This window comes from Rhea americana, unplaced genomic scaffold, assembly GCF_003343005.1.
Source record: "Rhea americana isolate MKP2758 unplaced genomic scaffold, rheAme1 scaffold_29, whole genome shotgun sequence".
NCBI lineage: Eukaryota > Metazoa > Chordata > Aves > Rheiformes > Rheidae > Rhea > Rhea americana.
The window spans coordinates 5,159,660-5,180,794 of record NW_028186412.1 but is presented as its reverse complement, the minus strand read 5'-3'; the positions used below and the strand labels follow the sequence as shown (position 1 = coordinate 5,180,794).

Genomic DNA, 21,135 nt, shown 5'->3' with positions numbered 1-21,135 from the left:
CCCTCAGGTGTGTCAGACACTCCTCCCAGCTTGGGATCATCAGCAAACTTGCTGAGGAGGCAATCTGTCCCCTCATCCAGGTCGTTGATGAAGAAGTTGAACAGGATGGGACCCAGGACTGAGCCCTGGAGGACGCCACTAGCCACAGGCCTCCAACTGGACTCCATGCCACTGATGACGACCCTCTGAGCTCTGCCTTTCAGCCAGTTTGCAATCCACTTCGCTGTCCAGTTATCTAACCTACACTTCCTGTAAGTTAAATAATTAGAATGTTATGGGAGACAGTGTCAAAAGCCTTGCTGAAGTCAAGGTACACAGCATCCACTGCTCTCCCCTCATCTACCCAGACAGTCCATCAGAGAAGGCTATCAGATTGGTTAAGCAGGATTTCCCCTTGGTGAATCCATGCTGGCTACTCCCGATCACCTTCTTTCTCTCCACATGTTTAGAAATTGTGTCCAGAAGGAGCTGTTCCATCACCTTTCCAGGGATGGAGGTGAGGCTGACTGCCCTATAGTTTCCTGGTTCCTGCTTCTCGCCCTTTCTGAAGACTGGAGTGACACTGGCTTTCTTCCAGTCCTCAGGCACCTCTCCAGTTCTCCATGACTTTTCAAAGATGATGGAGAGTGGCTTGGCAACAACATCCACCAGCTCCCTCAGTACTTCTGGGTTCATCCCATCAGGACTCATCAATTTGTGGATGTCGGGCTTGCCCAGAAGGTCTCTAATCCTATCCTCCTCAACCAAAGGAAAGTCTTCCTTTCTCCAGCCTTTCTCTCTCGTCTCCAGGCTCTGGGATTCCTGAGGGGCAGCCTTAGCAGTGAAGACTGAAGCAAAGAAGGCATTCAGTAATTCTGCCTTCTCTGTATCCTTCATCACCAGGACCCCCAACCCATTCAACAGTGGGCCCACATGTTCCCTAGTCTTCCTCTTGCTACTGATGTATTTGAAGAARCTGCTCTTGTTGTCCTTGACATCCCTTGTCAGACTTAATTCCAACTGGGCCTTAGCCTTCCTCGTCACATCTCTGCGTACTCTGACAACATTCTTATATTCCTCCTAAGTGGCCTATCCCTTTTTCCACGTTCTGTGTACTTTCTTCTTCTGTCTGAGTTTGGCCAGGAGCTCCTTGCTCATCCTTGCGGGTCTCCTGCCCGCTTTGCTGAACTTCTTTCTTCTTGGGAAGCAGGAGGTAGGCTGGAATAACATATGTAGGTGACTTTGGAGCAGTGCAATGCACTAGATCACCCTTGAAATCCCTTCTTGCCCATTGCATGTGGTTTCTAGGGAACTGGCATGCCTCATTTGCTTAGCAATGCAATTATTTTGTTACAGGAGTGTAGAAAAAGGACATTTTTGTTAACAACACCAGGGTAACTCATAACAGATATTTAACCCAGAGTTGTCCATATTACAAACCACAGAACATCCCCAGATGTGTACGACCTACCTGATAGGATTAGTAGGGATCCATAAAAGCTATAATAATTGCAACATCACAGGAGATGAGCAAGGGTAAATAAGTGTTATCAGTATTTCTTTTTTGCCTGCAGTAGCAGGAACTAATGCTGCTTGGGAGTAGAGTATGACTCATGATACAGAGGCAAGAAATCTCTCAATTAGTGATGAATGTAGGGCAAGAACAGGCACTTGTAAGGTTTTTGTGTTGCTTATAGACATAGAACATCCTATCTCTCCCTGCTCTGTTGCATGTAGCCATGCTCTGTTTTTTCTCAAAGTGAAGAAATAATCCAGAAATCAGTTTTACACCAAGGAAAACAATATTTCTCCCAGACAGCTGGGCCAGTAGAAGATCTGAAATGGAGGATGACATTCAATACCATAGAAATAATGTATGACTGTCATGATATACAGCTGGCAAAGCCAAATTTAGTGGTGATTACTTTGGGGAAATAATTGCAAGGAACCCATTTCCTTACAAATCCGATGATTGAATTTTAACTGAACAAACTCTAGCTCAGATTACCCCACATAAAAGACTATTCTATTAATAGAATATTTTGTGAAAAACAGTACAGTATTTCCTGGTAAACACTGTTGTTGAAAGGAATCAATCTGTTGTTACTCGTGTAGTTTCCTTTGTTTTTATATTCCCAGGGTCCTTCGGTGAAGTAGAACAATATTCTATTGCTATGAATTCTGTGGTGTTTTGCATATGAAGCTGTGTTAATTAAGGCAATAAACATTTGATTTTTTTTTTAATTAGCCTGTATGTGTTACTTGAGTCTTTGCTCGGTTACCATTGTACAATTTCTGGTTAATGTGTTTTTGACAAATATTTCTAGGTATGTCATTTTCGCTGTGCATTTTTCTGTAAGACGTGTTGCCCACAGTATATTTGTTAATTTGAGAGCGTCAACAAGACAAGAGTTTCTTGCTTCATGTAGTGCTCAGCCTGTCTGTATCTGAATTCCTCCCAAGTAAGTAGACTGGCCCTTGCTGGTCCTGAGTGGCTCATGGGTTCTTGGGCTTTTTCCTTTCCTAATAGACAGTTCTTCTGGGGGCAGTGCATGTTTATTGGAGATGCGTGTGTGTTATTTATTGTTATCCTGGTTTTAAAGGATGAGCAAGAGGATGGGTCTCCGGAAATAATGGAAATGTGATTACTGCCACTTTCTCAGGAAGTGTGTTCCACTTCTGGATGAACTTATTATTGCTAACAGGAACTTAGTTTAGTGACAAAGTAGCCAATTATTTTTTGCAGTGAGCTCCTGCTTGTTTTATGGCAGACAGCAGGACCCTTTAAAACTGCAGGTCTGACAACCTTGTGTTAAACCTGCTATTTCAGTTTAGTCTTTAATAGCAAGTCTAAACCCCAACTCAAATCCTCATATGTATTACAGACCAATTATTTTGCTTGCTGAGTCACTTTGTCAGTTTGACAGCATGCCTGGCAGAAAATTTTGATTGCTTTCAATCCTTTGATTAAAGAAATTAATTCAGTTTTATTTCATTAGCGATATCAAGCTCTCACTCTTCCTCTGATTCACAGGGGGTTATATGTACAATCCCCATAAACAGTCACTGGTAGGATTTGTTGTCTCTCCAGTCCTCTGAAGCTGGAGAGATCTCTCTTATGGTAAAGGTAGTGGGCAGTTACCCTTCTGGGCAAAATCCTCCCTAATGTGCTGGGGTTCAGACCTCTGCTGTCCCTGGCGTTGAAGATTTGCTTGGAGCTTATTGCTTATGTTGGGCGGAAGTTAACTATATTTCTCTCTAGCAACTGTGAATGGCCAATGTCACAAGTAGTTGTGGAGAGGAGGTTCATCTCTACAGAGGAAGGTCTTCCTGATGAGAGTCTGGAGTTATATAAAGACAAAACTTGTCGATGAGAAAGAATCTTTTAGATTTGAACAAGCTCTTCTTGAAGTTAGCAAGTATTTAGTATTGACTGAACTTCTGAATTGCAGGTTGCTTAGAGTAATTGGGTATCTGCAGCCTCTAGTGAAGAGTGAGAACTGTTAGAAGAAAAATACTTCTAAAGGTGTCTGTTTGATATATTTTTATGCCCATTATAATGGGAAAGGAGAGATACTAGCAGTGGTATTTTGAAACTGTTTCTCAAACATAAAAATACATTATTCTATGATTTAGAATTCACAAATACTGCGTTGTTATTGGCACCCTGCAGACAAAATCAACTGTTGTGCTACTTATTGCTTAGTCGTATAACTAGACYTCCCATGTCATAGAGTTCAAGATCCAGCCAGAAGACTTAAATGTCAATGGAAAAGTCTTACTTTTCACTCCCATTTTGCTAGTGAGGAAAGACGCACAAAGATTAGAGCTTGTGTGCATTGCCACTTAACATCATGCAGTCCCTCCCACCCAGATATGGTTAGCACAGCACAGTGTTTAATGGGAAAGATGATAATCCACTTCCAATTTATAGAAGCAAAAATGATTGGAGATCCATGTACTGGAATAGCAGGAATGTATAGGGGTATAATGAGAAGGGCTAACATGCTAAGTGGATTGTAACTAGGAGTCAGAAAAGATCATAAGAAAGGTTTTACATATATGCTAAAAGGAAGACCAAAGAAAGCATGAGATCATTACTGAGGGTAGGAGGACAGCAAATAACTGCTGGTTCAGAAGAAAGATGAAGTAACTTTTTCTTCTAACTTTGCAAAAAGTAAGTTTTGACCAGACACTTAACACAATTAAGTTTACCAAGGAGAGAGCAGTCAGTTTGGGAAGAAGGAAGAAGAGGGATAAAAAATGTTAGATAGCTTGCATGCAGTCAAATCATCTGAGCCAATCCCAGAAACGTCAGTAAGAAAATGTCTGAGAGCATGGAGTATTTAGGGGAGGAAAGACAAATGTTTATAGAGAGACCTTCAAGTACACTGTGATGTTGCAGTATATGTAGAGTTGCCTGTAGGTTTGTTCTATTTGTTGAAAACCTTTTTCATACACGTGATCCTTTTTTCAAGATTATTTTCTTTTTTCTTTTTTTTTTTCTTTTCTTTTTTTTTAAAGAAATCTCTCTAGGGAATTCTCACACTTCCTTTGAAAGCTACCTTTCCCTCTGAGCAAAACTTGCAATGTTTCTACTGTGAGTTTTCTTTTATTCTGCAGTCCAAATAAAATTAATCTGTGAAAAAGCTCTTTCAGATAGAGTATTACTTCCAAAGAAAGAGTATAACTATCACTGTCTTCTTGATGATCTGTGCAGCACAAAGGTTTTTCTGTAGTGCACAAAGCTTGCTATGTGTGCTGGGTTATTTCGCACCCTCTGGTGGCTATGATGCTGTCTTTTCAGTACCAAATTCCCTGAAGTAGATTAAGTCATCACAGTAAGAAGCAAAATGTTCAACTCCTGAAAGTCATCTGAGTGTTCTCCTCCTATAATCAAATAACCCTAGTCTATGCCAAAAATGATACATTCAAAACCTCTGCATTGTTATGAAATCCTTCTTTTCCCTTTCTTTACAGTTCTTAACCAGTGCAGGAATGAAGAACAAACAAATAAAAAACCCTCATCCCCCGTCACAGTTAATTTATGCTTAAGAATGACCATAGGCAGACAGGAGTCATACAGTACTTTTTCATCAGTTTTGACAGGCTTTTGAGCATCATAGGAAAAATACCCCTTGAGAATGAGAGAAACCAAACTGATATTCTGACTGCATCTTCAAACAACTTTGTCATTCTTGTTGGGACAAGTCCTCTCAGAGGACAAATTATTTCAATACTGAAACAATTTATATTCTTTCTAGATCAGGCGTTATAGAGACATGTTGAATGTTTGAATACCTTAGTATCTGTATTTGTTCCAAATCAAATCACAGAACTAATTGAACGTTTGTGTACTGTACAAACATGGAAAGAAACGTCTTTTCAAATGTCCATCAACATTCTTTGTCAGAGACTTCTTTGTGCGATTATGGATTGCAGAAGTGTTCCAACCAAGACCCATTACACCCGCTATGTCTCCCGAGTTCAGTTTTCACACTGGGCAACTTACCTTTCCTCTGCTTGGGGAGCCACCAGAGACAGTGTTACCCTTGTTGGCAAGTAATCTACATAGTTTTTGTTTCTTCGGTAACCTTCAGAATTTGCTTAGAAATAAATTCTGCCATTTCATGGAGAAATGTAGCAAAATGAGTAGGATTTTCACTACACAGTGATTAGACATAAGGAGAAGAAAATCTCCGCTTAAATTTCGGATTATTTAGATTTATCATGCAGAAAGTGTCTGAACTCCTGTTAGAATCAATGGAGACCTAGTCATTCCAGTAAGTGGAGTTGGGGGATGATTCAGCTGACTGAGGGTGGGTGTCGTTTTTGGGACAAGCCACTGAACTCCAAACAATGTCCTGATCGGCTCTCCGTGGTCTGTAATAGGAATTCGGATACATGGCTCACAAGTAGATAACTGTAGAAACTCAGATTCAGGAATGCTGGATCCTACCTATATTCATATGCAGAAAATTGTCTTCATGAACTTTTTTCTCCTTCATAAGAGTTATCCTATAGAATATAATTTTTCTAGAGTGAGTCTTGAAGCAGCCTTCAGAACAGCATTAAACTTACTTGCTCTAAGGTCCTAGCTAAATTGAATGTTATTAAGGATAGGAAATATTCAACATGTTTCACATATTAAATATGAAATGTTTGTTAACATACTTTTGTTTACTAGTAAGAGATAAGTACTGTGGGGAGAACTAAGGACACTTCTTTCCAAAAGCACAGGAACTTAACTGAGATCTGCCCTAGAAAATTGAGGATAAGTGTTCACTATAAACCAATGTTTATACTTGAGAAGTCATGGGAGTTGGGCAACATCCCAGAGGACTTGTAAAAGAAAAACATTTTGAAAAAAGCCCACTTGGGGACTTACATTTTACTAACCCTGGGAACTGGAAAGTGTAAACATCTAAGGGATGATACACAGATAAGGAAAAAAAAATCATGGATTTTGAAAGTTTCTCAAATCTATTTCTATTCTTTGAGGAGTCTACAGTGAAAGTAGTAGATATATATAGTATAGGCAGAGTTTTAATGATTCTGTAACTCCTGCGTAAGTTTTCCATAAACAATGTGTGAGGATAATGAAACCTTGGAAATTTTGTTACATCCCACTATTCATCTTTTATTATGTTCGGTCTCATGTAGTGCTAGGACCCAGCTGATTCTTATGATGCCATTAAATGTCATGTGGATATTAGGTTTAGGATATGTGATTTGTAAAGCTTTAGCACAACCCTGAAATTATGAAGAACAGCAAGGAAGTGGTTTTGGTAAAAAGGAAATTGTTGGTTAAAGAACACAATAAGACTATAAACAGAAATTAAAGGAGAAAAGGTGCAAGCACCCTTTATTGAATTTCGTGCTACAACTTAAAAAAGAAAGGGAAAAATGTGAGAAAAGAGCTCATGATAAATAACTCAGCAATAACAATGTATATATTTAAGTGTTGGGCATATTCAGTATGTAATGTCAAGTAAATCATAGACTGCTGTTCAAATCCAGACAGTTCTTTTCATATATAGTCTACACAAGGTTTTCTTGCAAGATTGTGACTAAAAGGCAATTAACTTCTTAAGAGAATGGATAGACAAAGGTGGGGTACGTGGAACTTCAGTCACTCAACAAAAAGCTGTCATCTTGCGTAAGCTAAGTAGTATCTTATTATTGTCTCACGCACCAGAAAAATCATGTCAAAGCTTCTGTGTGATGAGGTCTCTTAAATTAGTGAGACCCTATGGATCTCCTTGAGATACATTTTTTTAAAAAATGAAGAACCACTGTGAATTTCACAAGGCTGCGCTGGTTGCTCCTAATTGAAAAGGCTGGCGCTCCAAAAAGCAGCATCTTGTCAAGGAGGTGCTGTGACAGGTTTACCAGCAGCAGGAGCAGCTGTGTAACCCTGAAGATGAACTGAGCTGACAGCGAGGAGAGACATGATTTTTTTTTCGATACTTCAAGCAATTAATGCCTTTGTTTTCTTTTCGTAACTTTGTTGCTCTGTGTGGCAGACTTCAATAGAATGAACTAGATTTCTTCTGATTGTGTCTAATGAGAATTTAATTGCACTGTGAACCAAGACACCTGCAGAGTCTATGCCCCCCTGAAATGGGGTGAAGAGGTATGTTGCCCAAATAAGTGCTGGGATTCTCCTTTTTGGGGATAGGCAAGTTTGGGGCTGGATTTGGCACCTCTGGTAACATCCTTAACAGGGATGATTCATCCATCCTGAGAGCTACCATGGTTAGCTGGAGAAGTTGCCCTGAGGAAGTATTACCTCTCTTCATTAACTGCAGAGTGCCCTACTGACTGACTTCTGGATGGCTAAACTTAGGTCAGATGAATCATACAAGACTAAATCTCCAGTCTCACAGCCAGCTGCCTCTGTGATTTTCTCCAGATCACTCAAGCCAATGAGCCAAGCAGAGTCAATCCTTTTTTTGCTGATGAGATGTTAGTAAGTGAAAGATCATAATAAACTATGCTGAATATTTTTAGTAAGACTGAGCTAATCTGGGAATCTTAAGTATATCTGAGATATTTGAAGACTACTTTATAGTTGATTAGTATTCCTGAAGGCTCTAAGTATACGGTATCAAAGACATGGACCTAGTTAAATGACTTTCTTAAAACTGACCATGTGGTATCCTGCTTCCTTTGACTGTAACAACATCTGCTAACAATAAAATAAAAAAGAGATTTAGTCATGTTAAAGGTCAAGTGTTGTTCCCATGAGTTACAAAAATATATCTTCTCCTAAAAATCCCGCAGCACTGAATGCAATTGCTCATTGCCTCTGCTTATCCCTTAATTATAAACCTCTTATGTGACTGTCTTAAATTTTTGACAACTGATCTCACTAGCATCACTTTTATAGTGACTCTGTTCTGTGGCATGTTTGGGTCCAGACATGGGATTAGGTTGTGGGTGAAATGTTCCTTGGGGTTTTCCGTGGTGGAAATCTTACGCATCCATAGCTCCAGCAGCTGCTGACATATGGCAGAGGAGAAAATGGATGGAAAAATCAAGAGTAAACTGCTGGACATGCCAAGCAAAAGGAACAATTACATTATAAAACTTCAAATTTTAAGACAGAGCTAGGTAATGTATGTTATTATACAGACAGAGCTATATAACAAAAAAGGTCACTTTCAGGTATGTATTCCATCATCATGTGCTTCTCAGTGCTGAGGGATTCAGCTTCTTGAAAATAATGTTTTACTCCAAATAAGTTGCAAACTACAGGCAATCATTAAAATCATCCATTGTAATGATGTCTAGCCTTTAGATGAAATTTGCTGATGAAATAACCTCATTTTTCTGACTGCCTCTGATTACAGTCTAAAATGTGCTCCTACCTGTGGCAAAGCCATGATTAAAATTTTTGGTCATGATATTGCTTCTGTGGTACAAGGTCCTGCCAACAAGAGGAGAAGCTAATCCCAGCAGTGCCCTAAAGAGAGTCATGGCACAAAGGGTGAAGGTGCTCTAGCGGTAGTTCAGGTAGCTGATCACAGGGTGTCATAGAGCAGCTCTGGAAGCCTTGAAAATATGCTGGATGACCTACTGAGGCTGGTCAGGTAAAGATCAAAAATGCTATCTGAGAATGAGAAGAGGGGGAAGCTGGAAGAGCGAAGAGCAATTGAGAAAAGAGGCTGAGAACTAACATTTTCGCCTCTTTGTTTCACCTGTGTGGAGCACGAAGCTTAGGAACCACTGAAAAGAGCTATGAATAGCTCTGAGTCATCTCTTCTTACGTGGAGGTGAGTTATGCTTCTGAAGAGTCTTCTCTCCTGTGTCCATTCAGGGTATGTCTCTGGATCCAGGAGATACCCGCCTAACTACGGTGGCTTTAGCTTCGCAGAGAGAATTACAACTGCGTTAGTCCGCTTGCTGCCTTAGCACGGCCAACAGGGAGTGTTTTGTTTGGGGTAGTTCCTGAGCTTGTGACCGTCCACTTTTGATGATCTTGGTTCCAAAGTTGGCACATGTTACCACTGATTAATTAAAGTTTTGTCCTAATTAATCTGGGCCTATAGATCATAGTGGCTCTGAAGTACTTTTCCTCGGTTAATTAGCATTTTAAACAATATGGTTAGGTACAACAAAGTCTGCCTTTCCCTGGCACAGGATATACTCTATCTTTTCTCGTGTGATTTTCTAAAAGAAAATCAAATCCCATTTTCTTTTTTTAATCTTTGTATGGATAATCATTTTTTTTGTGAAACTGAATTAATGAGGAGTTTCCTTAAGCACTTAAGTAGAGATTGTAGAAAGAAATAGCTGACTCCTGTGCATTCCATCTCCTAGGAACCGGAGACTTCTCCTTTCTACTCGCCTTTTTATCAAGTTGCCTCTGAGTTGCCTGACACATAGGCTGTGTCCTGGAATTAAGGATTTCCTAGCAAGTCAATAGACATCACATGTGCCCTCGGGTTGCTTTTTTGATGCTGTTCAGGGCAAAGTCACCTGACGCAAGGACTTTTGTTAATCTATCAATTACATTTCTACATTAAGAAGCCTTAGCACATTTTGACCCCTAACAGAATTTATCCTTCCTGTGCAAAGGAATGACTCGGGTTCTTTTCACTTTTTAGCAAATTTTATTACTCACTTTTAGTGAAAGGATTGCTGGAGGCATAAGATTCCATAATGGCTACTCTGTTTGAAGCCATTTTGTGGTCCCTGGATCACACCCAGTACAAATGTTTTATTTTCTAGATATTTCTAACTCATTGAAAGCTACATCAACCTAAAGGTTCAACATTCAGGATGTTCGTTAGCAAAATTACCCAGAAGTTTTTTTTTAAAAAAGGAAAAAAACAAAGAACTATTTAATATTGTTTATAGCTTTTGTCAGAGATAAGCTTTTCTGAGACATAATACCTCTTTTTGTCAGAGCTTTTGGAGTTTACGTGAAGATGGCTTCCTCAACAGCTGTGTCTTCTGGAAAGTTGTGGAGAGGAAGGCAAAAGCAGAAACCCCACAGTTAGATGTAGTTTGAGATTCCAGTTAAGACCTCCACTCCTACATTAGACATACTATGCACGTAGTAATGTTTTGTCTTACCTAAGCAGCTTAAAATCCAAAGAAAAGGGGGTGCGGGGAGATTAGAGGAAGGAAAAAATTGAGCACTCTGAGTACCAGACAAAACCTTTCCTGTCCAATCGCAGAATCTTTCTTGATTACCTGAAGCAATTTTAGGTGCTGCTATCTCTTTGCCATCATTCTGCCATTGCACAGGTAGTGAACTAATGGTCATAAATGCACATTGCAAGGTTTAGTGTAAGAGATACTAAGAGTTTTAAGCAGGAAGTATAGCATAGTTTGATGCAAGTGAATAACAAATAGATGTTTTTCATAATAATTTTGCTCAGTAAGATGACTTGGGATTTTGTGCTTATTGGACAGCAAAATAAGTACATGTTCTGTATCTTTTAGTATGTATGTAAAACTGACATAAGTAAATCAAAGTCCCTTTACACAAGCAACATGCTCCAGCAGTTCTCTATAAGGTGAAATAGATAGTAAGCACACTGCGATTAGAAACCTTACAATTGGATAGGAAGTTGCTATGGGTAAGGAAAAGGAAATGACTTCAGGTATATCATATTCATGCACATTAGACCAAAGCAGTGCTGGAGCAATAGCACCCAGAGAGGCATGCCAGCATAGAGCAGTTGAGAGAAGACCCTGGCTATCTGGTAACTCCCTACTAGAGCAGCACAAGATATCTTGTTTGCCTTGCTCAAGGCAATGGATTGCATTAGTAACACAAATGCTAGTAATTTGTCTTGCTTTTCCCTCCTGTCAGACCATGACATATAAATATATATATATATATATGAAATTATTACTGCTTAGCTTTGAAATGCAAGCTATTAATGAGCATGTAATGCCAACAGGGCTATTTCATTCCGTAGGTTTCTGACAATCTAGCCTGGAAACCACATCCTACCAAACTGCAGCATGTGGAATTTCTATAGATTGCTTAATTAACACAGCAGATTATACTGCAATAATAAACTTGAAATCTGTATGGAAACTTTTTCCAGCCCAAGAAAATAACACTAATGTCAGAACTGTTTATGCTCTTTTTCTCCCTTGTAATTCTTTGGAGCCAATATCTGAGAGTTCTACAAATAACAAAAAGAAAGAGGTATAATAAAGACATCAGTTTAGGTTTAAAACATCCTCTGTAGCTAAGTGGAAGATGCAAGATGACACTAAGTAATTTTTTAGACCTATTACCTTATTACAAATGACAGCGGTACATTTAGACAAATCTGTAGAGGCAGACAAGCAATATTTAGAGAAGAAAGGGAATCAGGTGCTTAAACAGTAGTTGTGTCCTGACACGCCTTTGTGATGAATCAGGAAAAAATAGCTGCATAATGAATCATAGAATCATAGAATCAGTAAGGTTGGAAGGGACCTCTGGAGATCATCTAGTCCAACCTCCCTGCTCAGCAGGGGCACCTAGAGCATGTTAGACAGGGTTGCATCCAGGCGGGCCTTGAAGATCTCCAGAGAAGGAGACTCCACAACCTCTCACAGGAGAGTGCTCCGTCACTCTCACAGGGAAGAAATTCCCCCTCACGCTCAGGCAGAACTTCCTGTGCTTCAGTTTCTGCCCATTGCCTCTTGTCCTGTCACACGGGACAACTGAAAAGAGTTTGTCCCCGTCCCCCTGACACCCTCCCTTCAGGTACTTGTACACATTGATCAGATCCCCCCTCAGTCTTCTCTTCCCCAGGCTGAAGGGGCCCAGCTCTCGCAGCTGTTCCTCAACATCTGGACTAAGACCTGCACTGTACAATCAAGGCACAGCTTTTACTACAGCATTAAAATTGTAGCACCTTCTTGGAATCTTGTTCTTTTAAAAAAAGGTGATAGTTCTACAAATTTGAGGCTTGGGAGCATTGTAAGAAACAGAAATAGTTTACACAGTGAATAGCAATTTTCTTGTTAGATTTCCCCACACCATCCTTCCTCATATACACCAAAATCCTGCCAGAGAGAAGAAGAATGTGAGATTTAGATTTTTTTCTTCTCCCTAAGACTCTTCTGCAACTGTATCACCATTGGTACTGGGAAGCTTTCAAAGACTATCTTTGTCTCCTGTAATGGAAAGAGAAACTCCTTCCTCCACGAGAACCACCAAGTACATTGACATCATAGCTTAGAGAGAGAAACTCTGGTCACCATTGCTAAAATGTCCTGGTAAAGCTTGAATAAATGTCTGTTATTGAAATGATTAAGAAAGCTCCATGTGGATGCAAAAAGTAGCAGTGTACAGGTACCTGCCAATATCATGGGTGATGCTCTTGTGACTGTAGAGTTTACAGAGCTGTCAGGGATGAGATGACACGGAGAGAAACACGGCTCCGTAAAAGACAACTAAGCTTTAGCCACTGACTGTGCTGGTGACAGGATTTCCCACTTAGAAGAAATGTAGGAGTGTTGAACCTCTGTTTCTTTCTGACAGGAAAAGGCAATGGCTTTTCTGTAGGTGGGAAATACATTGGGACTGACCCTTCCAAAGTCCAGGGCCCCATAGTATGACAAGGAAAAGTGTCCTTTCCTCCCCTTCAGCAAGGCCACCTCTAGAGTTTGGCAAGAGATCTATCTCCTTCATAGACAAATGAAGAAGCCTGTTCATATGTATTGGCAAATTAGCATGGCTGTCATGATGTGCCTTCTCTCTCCTTTGCTATGGGATACCAACCTTTGTAAGCAACCTAATAAATGTTTATTCCTCAATCAGCTTCTGAAACTTACTTAGGGGATACATTTGCACTTCATGGAAATATCCATGTAAACATTGTGGTGAAGCTGGACAAAACAAGGAAATCTCACACACAACAATGAGCACTAGAAAGCACCTCTGTATATGAAGTCATGGTTCAAGCTGATCTCTACTTTTGCTGGAAAAATCAAAGGGAAGCTTTAAAAGATTAAACAATAAAGAAGAAAAAAGAAAAAAAAATTCAGACCAAAAGTAATGAAGGATGATACTGATTTGCATCAGCAGAGTACAACCCCTTTTTTTAACTAATGGACTTTCCTGAGGTAGGAAATTACTGCAATTCATCTTAAATGACACTTGACAAGGCACAAAGTATCTATTATAATCTCATTTAATAAACTGTTCAGCCCACTTAAATATGCTTTCTGTCTGTTTTACCCACTGGAAACATGCATTTTAGCAATTTGTTAACCTCCTTTCTAGTTGTATGGACATAGGCAGCACTTTGTTATGACCCTGCAGAACCACAACACAAGAAATTTTGTTATGTTGCTTAAAGTGCAGGCTCATTTCTGAAAAGGAGTGCAGAAAGGTTCAAGGGATGTAGCTGTTTGGACCCTGATTTGGGTTTGCTGTAAAAAATACTTGATTGTTCAGAATTAGCCATTACTTCAGTACAGCTTGTATTAGAAGTTAAAGACACACTCGTGGAAGCAAAACCGAATCTCCTAGTAAAATAAAAAATATCAGATAACATCAGATGAAGAATTTATTTTTTCAGAGAAAATATAAATAAATGCCTCATTAAAGATGTTCTGAGAGGAAACAAGCTGGCTTGGAAGAGCTCTGAACTTTGGGGGCATTTACTCAGGGGAGAGCTGAGTTTAACCTTTGCAACACTAGAGATGTATTTTATTTATTTTTTCTGAAGGGAATATGATAGGATCAGATGATGAGAATGCTGTTAAGTGTAAAAGTGCTTCTAGATGGCAATGTCTCCCAAACTGGTACCAATGCAGTTTATTTTCCTGTTCAGATTAGAGCCCACTCCTTTAGGTTTTTAAGTAAGAAAGAAGAAACTTTCTATAGCAATCAAGAGGGTAGTTTACTTGACATGCCTAGTGCTTAGAGGAAAGCTTATGTGGGCCTTGAGCATTTTGAAAGACTTTGAATGCAGCTGTTTTCCAGTCTTAATATTTGTTATTTCAGCTCACATTATTGTACTTATCTTTGTGATCTGTAGGCAGGTCTAAATCCACTTCTTTAGGAGGTTGCTAAATGGCTGGGACTGATTCTATCCAATGGCAGTGAGTACCAAAGGCTATTTATGCCCTGGGGGACCAAAGTCTCTGCTTTTATCAGCTTGCAATGGAAAATAGGGAAGATAAATGGTTCCTGTGTCTTTCTTCACTACTCCCAGGAGAAATGCTAAAAATGTTTCCTAAATGCTTTCCAGCTTGCTCTGTTTTTATGACTTGTACTTATACTCTTACCCTGAGAAGAGTGTTCTAGGTGTTACATCAGCAGGAGAACAAGCCAGTGACCTCTCCAAAGTGCACTGTCTGTGCACATGAACTGGCAGCCCGTGTGCTCCATTGGCATCACTCTGATTGGATCGGTCCTTATTGGGCTAGAAACTATGAACTATGAAACTATGAAAGGAAAAGCTGATTGCTTGGGTAAAACAAGGTTATCATCCCTCAATAGCTACAACAAACTGTGTTTAAAGAGGTGGACCTTGGGTCTTATTTTGGATATAGCCCCCGCCCTCCAGAGGGTCAAAGCCACACATATGAATAAATGACATTTCTGCTTTAATAGTGCTTGCAAGACAATCGCATGCTTTAAGCAAGAAGATCTAACATTGGAAACACAAAGACTCCCAGAACCAAGGAAAAAACTCCACTAGATGTGTGTTTCTATATTTATTTGGCTGAGGTTGCCTGATACACTGCATATTTTGTGGACGTGCTGCTCTGAAACTCTTCTCCATGCATGCATGCATTCAACATGCATACTCTTTTCAGTAAATGGGGGTGAGTAGACATGAATAGCTTTTTTACATCAAAGATGTCCCAAATACAAAACAGGCATGAAAACAGAAGGGTAGGAGCAGACATTTCAAACAGCCCTCACTGTGCATCAGGGTAAATGGACAGCACAAGAATCACGGCCGTTATTGAGAAAGTCTTGGGCTTCCATGTGGCATTGCATTCAGATTTTCCTCTGATCACAGGAGCCATGTGCCACTGTGAATCACAGCTATTTGAAGCACCCGTGTGAGCAGGCAGAAAGTGAACAACTGAGTGAACACAAAATCCTACATTAATCAAATAATGAATTTGCAGCTATAACGGGCATTTCACTGTTAGATCTTCCCACCTGGAAATGTATTATTCTGGAGGACCTTTTGTTGTATTTGTATTCACACCAGCCAAGATTTTTTCTAATTAATGGGAAAAGCTAATAATTGAATAGGAAGATCAAGTAAAGTCTCCACTAACTAGTACTCTTGCAAAAATCTGTCTGTGTAGACACAATGTCTGTTTTATGTTTAATGTCATGCAAAGGAATGTGCTGTGTACAATAACTCTCTTAACTGAATGAGTAACACTAAAGTGGTATAATCATATGAAAGCAATATAAAAGCCTCTTGAGATATTCATGCCAGGCATCCCATCATTTTTATCTCAATATATTTCAGACTGTCTTGGGGGAGCCTTCGCTCCAGGAGAAATGATGAGTTGTGAATTTTCCTAGTGTATTCAATTTTAAACAGAGATTCACAATCCTGTAAAAAAGTACTCCAAAAACACCTTTATCTCTTAAAGTTGGGTATCCTGCCCACAAGGATATGTGCCTGGCTGCCAGTTCATGTACACAAGGTTTCTCTTTTGTATTACAGTTGTATTCTACTGATTTAACACAGTAATGGCTCTCTAGGGCTTAAGAATATAGTTATGAAACAAGGTTAGTACTTTGTGATTTACTGACTGGGTAATAAAAATATAATTTCTTGGAACTGCAAAACTCTGTTCTCAGAGGCCAAGTAGAACGGGTTAAATATACTTGCAACTATACTTATTGAGAGACTTCTCTTGACTGCACACAAAGTGCAAACAGTCCATTTGGATGTACAAAGGCAAGTTTTGGCACTATTAATGCTTTGAAAGTCACTGGAACATCTGGACACCCAGCAGCGATTAGACAAACATAACACTGAATCAAGTATGATTCAGATATTTATTATGTGCACAGAAACTGGTGATCACTAGTACTACTAAGGACTATTCACAACTCTCCTATGGAGGAATTATTTTCAAAGAGAATACCAAAGCAAGTRAATTTCAAATATATGAGTGTATAAAGAAGCAATGAACTTTATAGAGCTAAGGAGATTCTCCCCCCCATCCCTATGTCTTCCTCAGGTTTCTGCCTTCTCTCTATATTCTTGATACTGAGGGTATTGTTGTTGAAACCTTTGCAATTCACTTCAGAATTCACCTCATCTTTCCAGTTTCTTCCTTTCCACTCTGAGTTCTCTTTGTGCTCGTGGACCTCTCTGACATGCACAGACTCTCTAAACTACTTGCAAACTAGAAAATGTTCCTTCAAAAAATACTCTATAAGATGTGGGTTTGTGGCTATTTCCTGTGCCATATTTGTTATCCTGATCAAAGTTCTTGTATGTATAGTCTGGCCTAATGAACAGGAAAGCAGGACAAGATAAGAACTCCAGGGAAAACCTGAGCAGGAGTTCTTGGTGCTAAAGGAGGTGATGATGGGTTCAGCAGAGGTACCTGTAAGATAGTAGATTTCTGATTTTTTTGTAAATTAACTCCTGGAACCCAAGAAACAAAAATCTTCAAAAATCCTGGTGCTTCCTTAGGACAAGGCAACTGGGCAAGATGCTGAGCAGGCTGGAGGTGAGACGCACGATGGGCACCAGGAGCTGGATGGTGGATATGGACATATTTGCAGCTGTACGATCCTAAGCATTGCAACAGAGGGAGGGTGAAGAGATAACCTTCTCATCTGAAAACAAGAGATTTACTCCTAATAAAATCTATGGTTTCTACCAGGGCAAGTAAGCCCTCTTCTCTTGCTCCTTTGCTGCCCAGCCCTTAACAGTCCTGCTTCCTACCTTGCCAACAGGTGTGGGATCCTCTGTGCTAATCACCAAGAATTTGTCAAGTTACAGAGTTGTTAGAAAAGTCTAACCAAAATGAACAGAAAGACCCAGCTGAGGTGCAACATCAGAGGAAGAAACCCCAGTAATCTCATCTGAACCGATGGATCCCTGAGCCTCTGGAGGGGAGTGATCAGCCTATGGCCACAGGTGAAACCCACCAGAGGAGCCAATGGAGCAACCTTCTCCTCAGAGCACTGAGGGAGTGGGACAAGTGCTCACAGGTGTGCAGGACTCACAGTGGGCTGCAGAGGGAAGAGCATTTTGGAATTACCTAGAACTCATTATAGAATGATTTAAGGGGATTGTGGGAATGATCCCACAATCATGGAATTGTGGGATCATTCCCACATTGACTGATCAGGGGATGTTTAGGGGATAGACCAAAGATGGGGAAAGGGAGGGATCAAGGTGGACTGAGGAGGAACAAATATGGGAAAATAATGGGAAAAGGGGATAAAAGTGACCAGGATAAGAGAGCCAAGTACTAGTGACTGCAGTGAGATCCTGAGCCTCAGGTGCTCAAGGGTCCAGGAGCCAGTATCTGGGGATCTGGTCTGTGGCCAGCTACTGGATAGGCTGGGTGACTGAGGCCGGATACTGGGGAGACCAGTTCTGTGTGGGTGAGTATATATTTCACAAGTGCGTATCAATCCCGACCAGCTGGAGAGGAGCAGGATTGGGCTGTCCGTGCTGTTTATGTGTGTGGGTGCTGTGTGTGTGTACGCATAGGTGCTGCTAAAGGCACTGCTCTCTGTCTGTGTTCATCTACGGTCAACTGTAGGGTGTGTGTGTGTGTGTACGTGCACATGCTTGTGTGCACATGTGCACTTACTGKGTTTACATGCTAAGCCTTGATACCGACAGGCCCTGGGAAAGGGGCTGTAGCAGCATCACATTCATTGAGCTGGGGCAAGAAGAAACCCCCCCCCCCCCCGAGTCCAGCAGCCTCTCCATCCAGCTACCTAACAGAACTTGATTAAGAGAATTGCATACCACCTATTGTGCAAGGACAAATTCAAGGTTTAATGGTGGATCACTTTGTAAATGCTGGGGTGGAGTGTTTGGACTTAGTCACAGCAGTAGAATTTCACATCATTGAGAGCTGTGTCGTCCCCCTTTCCCTGGTGATCTTCCACCTTTGTCTGGAGCCCACAGATGGCTTTGGAATTGCAGCTTCCGCTCCATGGGCCAAACTGACCATCTGAAAGTCCCTGGCCCTCCAGCTGTGTTCCGTCAGAGCAGAGGAACATCACATTGTTGGCCGCTGTGTCATCGAGCAGATGCTGCTGCGGTTCCACGCGCAGTGAGAAGGAAACCATCTTGCTACTGGCACAGAGCTGGGCCTTAGTCCAGGTTCCCCACCTGTCAGAGAGGAAAAACAACTCCCCAATGTGTTTTCAGCCTCTACTCACCTGAAAGCAACCCTGTAACTCAACCGGGACCCTGATTGTCCAAGGGTAGAGTGTCTTTAGACATACAGTAGATTTCTTAGAGCGTCTGTTTCACTCTATATCCTTTGGATGTTTTTAACTTTCCCCCTAGATACCCAGCTGTCATCAAGTATGGGCTGCCCCATTGCTACAGGACTCCTTGAGGATTTCAACTGCTTGTTTCATATTATTTATTATTTCTGTATTATTTAACATAAATGTCTTTCTCCAAGTAAGATTTTGAGAAAAAGAAGAAAGTAAAAGCTCAGGATCTGGAATTTGCGATTTCCCTTCCTGGACTCAAGATATTTTCAAAATCTCCTTCTCAGAGACAAGAGATTTACCTTAAGCTATTCACACTTTGCTGCTAGAGGGACTGAGTGGAGCAGGAGAACCACTTTCACAAAGGTTTTGGGATAGATATAGAAAAACCATTGCACTGTTTTCCCTTGCTATTTCACCAAAGCTGCTATCCTGAAGGAAGACCGAGAAAGAAAGGGCTACTCACGGCCCCACTGAGGACTCAATGGTTGTGCCATCTGTGCAGAGCAGGCGGATGCCGTTCAGAGCTGTGTCATCACCAAACAGCCAGAATCCCTGGAAGGACTCCATCTTGGAGTCAAACAAGTGAGTGTCATCAGTGAATGGCCAACTCCCTGTCCCATTAACAACAAGAAAGAAGACAAGCCTTGGGAGAGGTGTTAGGAATCTCTGTGAGATGCAGCTGTAAGGCAGCTTTTTCCAGTGAGCCCTTTTTGCTGTTGCCTACCTCTGCTCTTTATCCAAACTGCAGACTAGAGGTTCTGGGCACAGTCGAACATTTGGTGACCGCTGCCCTGAAGGCATGTGCACACTCTCATTGTGTGCACTGACCCCCAAACCTGGAGTCTTGAGAGGTGGAAGTTGTCCYAGCCCCTTGCGGACAAGCTGTAGAGTACAAACCCCAGGCCTATTTGTATCCCATGGACTCCTCTGGTGAGAAATCACTCACTGGCAGGGAGTCTGGAGAGCTAGTCAACACTAGAGATTTCTTGCTGGTAAGCTTGCATGAGCAATAAAGATGCAATGCAAACACTGCAACTGGTCAAAGTGTTGTTGCCAGCTCCAGAATGAAAGAATCTAATTTCATAGTGAGTTTGTTTCTTTTTCCCCCTTGGAGAAGGAGTGAAACCTTACCTTCAGTTCAAATCCCTTAGCGTAGCCTTTGGGGCAAAAATGTGGCTTCCCCCAAGTACCCCAGGGACCTCCATTGGGCACAGTGAGGATGGAATCATATTTTCGAGCCTCTGTGTCGTGAAGGCAGCAGGAGCCCAGCAGAAAGAGGAAGGTAGGGATGAGAGGATGCATAGTGGGGATCCAATCCGTGTCTTGCTGCATAGAGATGATGGCCAACATGCCAATGGCTAGCATGGTGGCAATTTATGAGCCAGGAAAGTGGGTGGGAGTCCTTGGGAGAGTGTCAACAAACCCTGTGGGCACCACTGGTTGTTGCTATGTACTGTTCCTGTTAACTTTTTGTCACTCAGTAGTGGGGCCACCCTTGACAAACAGAAGGGGTGTCACCAGTGCACAATGGTTGGATGAAGCTTGCAGGGCCAATGGRAAGTAATTATGAGGGAAGTGAAGGGGGGTAGAGTTGAGGCTGTCCCCCGAGAGGGTGCTGTGGCTCTGAGCATGGTCCTGGGAAAGTGGAGGGAATGGTGTGGGAGAAAGCAAGATAGGAGGAGGAGTGAGGAACTGACCAGGAAGGAAACCTATAAGAGGTCTTAGGGAGGCTAAACTCTTTTCAGTTGTCCTACGTGACAGGATAAGAGGCAATGGGCAGAAATTGAAGCACAGGAAGTTCCGCCTGAACGCGAGGAGGAATTTCTTCACTGTGAGAGCGTCAGAGCGCTAGAACAGGTTGCCCAGAGAGGTTGTGGAGTTTCCTTCTCTGGAGATATTCAAGGCCTACCTGGATGCAACCCTGTCTAACATGCTCTAGGTGACCCTGCTGAGCAGGGAGGTTGGACTAGATGATCTCCAGAGGTCCCTTCCAACCTTACTGATTCTGTGATTCTATAATCTTTGCTCTGTGGAAGTTCTCACTTTCTCTTTCTCTTTTTCTCTCCTCTCTGTCCTGCTGGGATCAAGGAAAGTGCCTACACTGGAAACCACTTCATTTTGAATTGAGACATGCATAAGTGTAAGTGACTATGCAAAGTCTGGAAACATCTCCTCTCAGGGCAAGTGCTCCAATCTCTAACCAACCGTCTTCGTGGCCATTCACT

The 21,135-nt window shown here is 41.3% G+C and overlaps 1 protein-coding gene across 1 annotated transcript; it reads right to left on the bottom strand.

Annotated features, from left to right (window-relative positions):
• Positions 1-18,502: 18,502 nt before the first annotated feature.
• LOC146593561 (vitelline membrane outer layer protein 1-like) lies at positions 18,503-20,212 on the bottom strand. The gene is made up of 3 exons (XM_085309112.1): positions 20,042-20,212; positions 19,374-19,477; positions 18,503-18,797 (listed from the first exon to the last, which is right to left on the bottom strand). Exons 1-3 carry the CDS (start codon positions 20,210-20,212, stop codon positions 18,503-18,505), a joined length of 570 nt encoding a protein of 189 aa, XP_085165238.1.
• Between the last annotated feature and the right edge of the window lie 923 nt (positions 20,213-21,135).

What these genes read in the sequence shown, in the direction of transcription:
- LOC146593561 (XM_085309112.1), bottom strand. Translation starts at nt 20,212, where the DNA reads ATGCATCCTCTCATCCCTACCTTCCTCTTTCTGCTGGGCTCCTGCTGC. An exon ending in CTAAGGGATTTGAACTGAAG is followed by an intron (nt 19,478 to 20,041) that starts GTAAGGTTTCAC and finishes TTTGACTCCAAG; the next exon opens with ATGGAGTCCTTCCAGGGATT. An exon ending in ATTGAGTCCTCAGTGGGGCC is followed by an intron (nt 18,798 to 19,373) that starts GTGAGTAGCCCT and finishes CCTCTCTGACAG; the next exon opens with GTGGGGAACCTGGACTAAGG.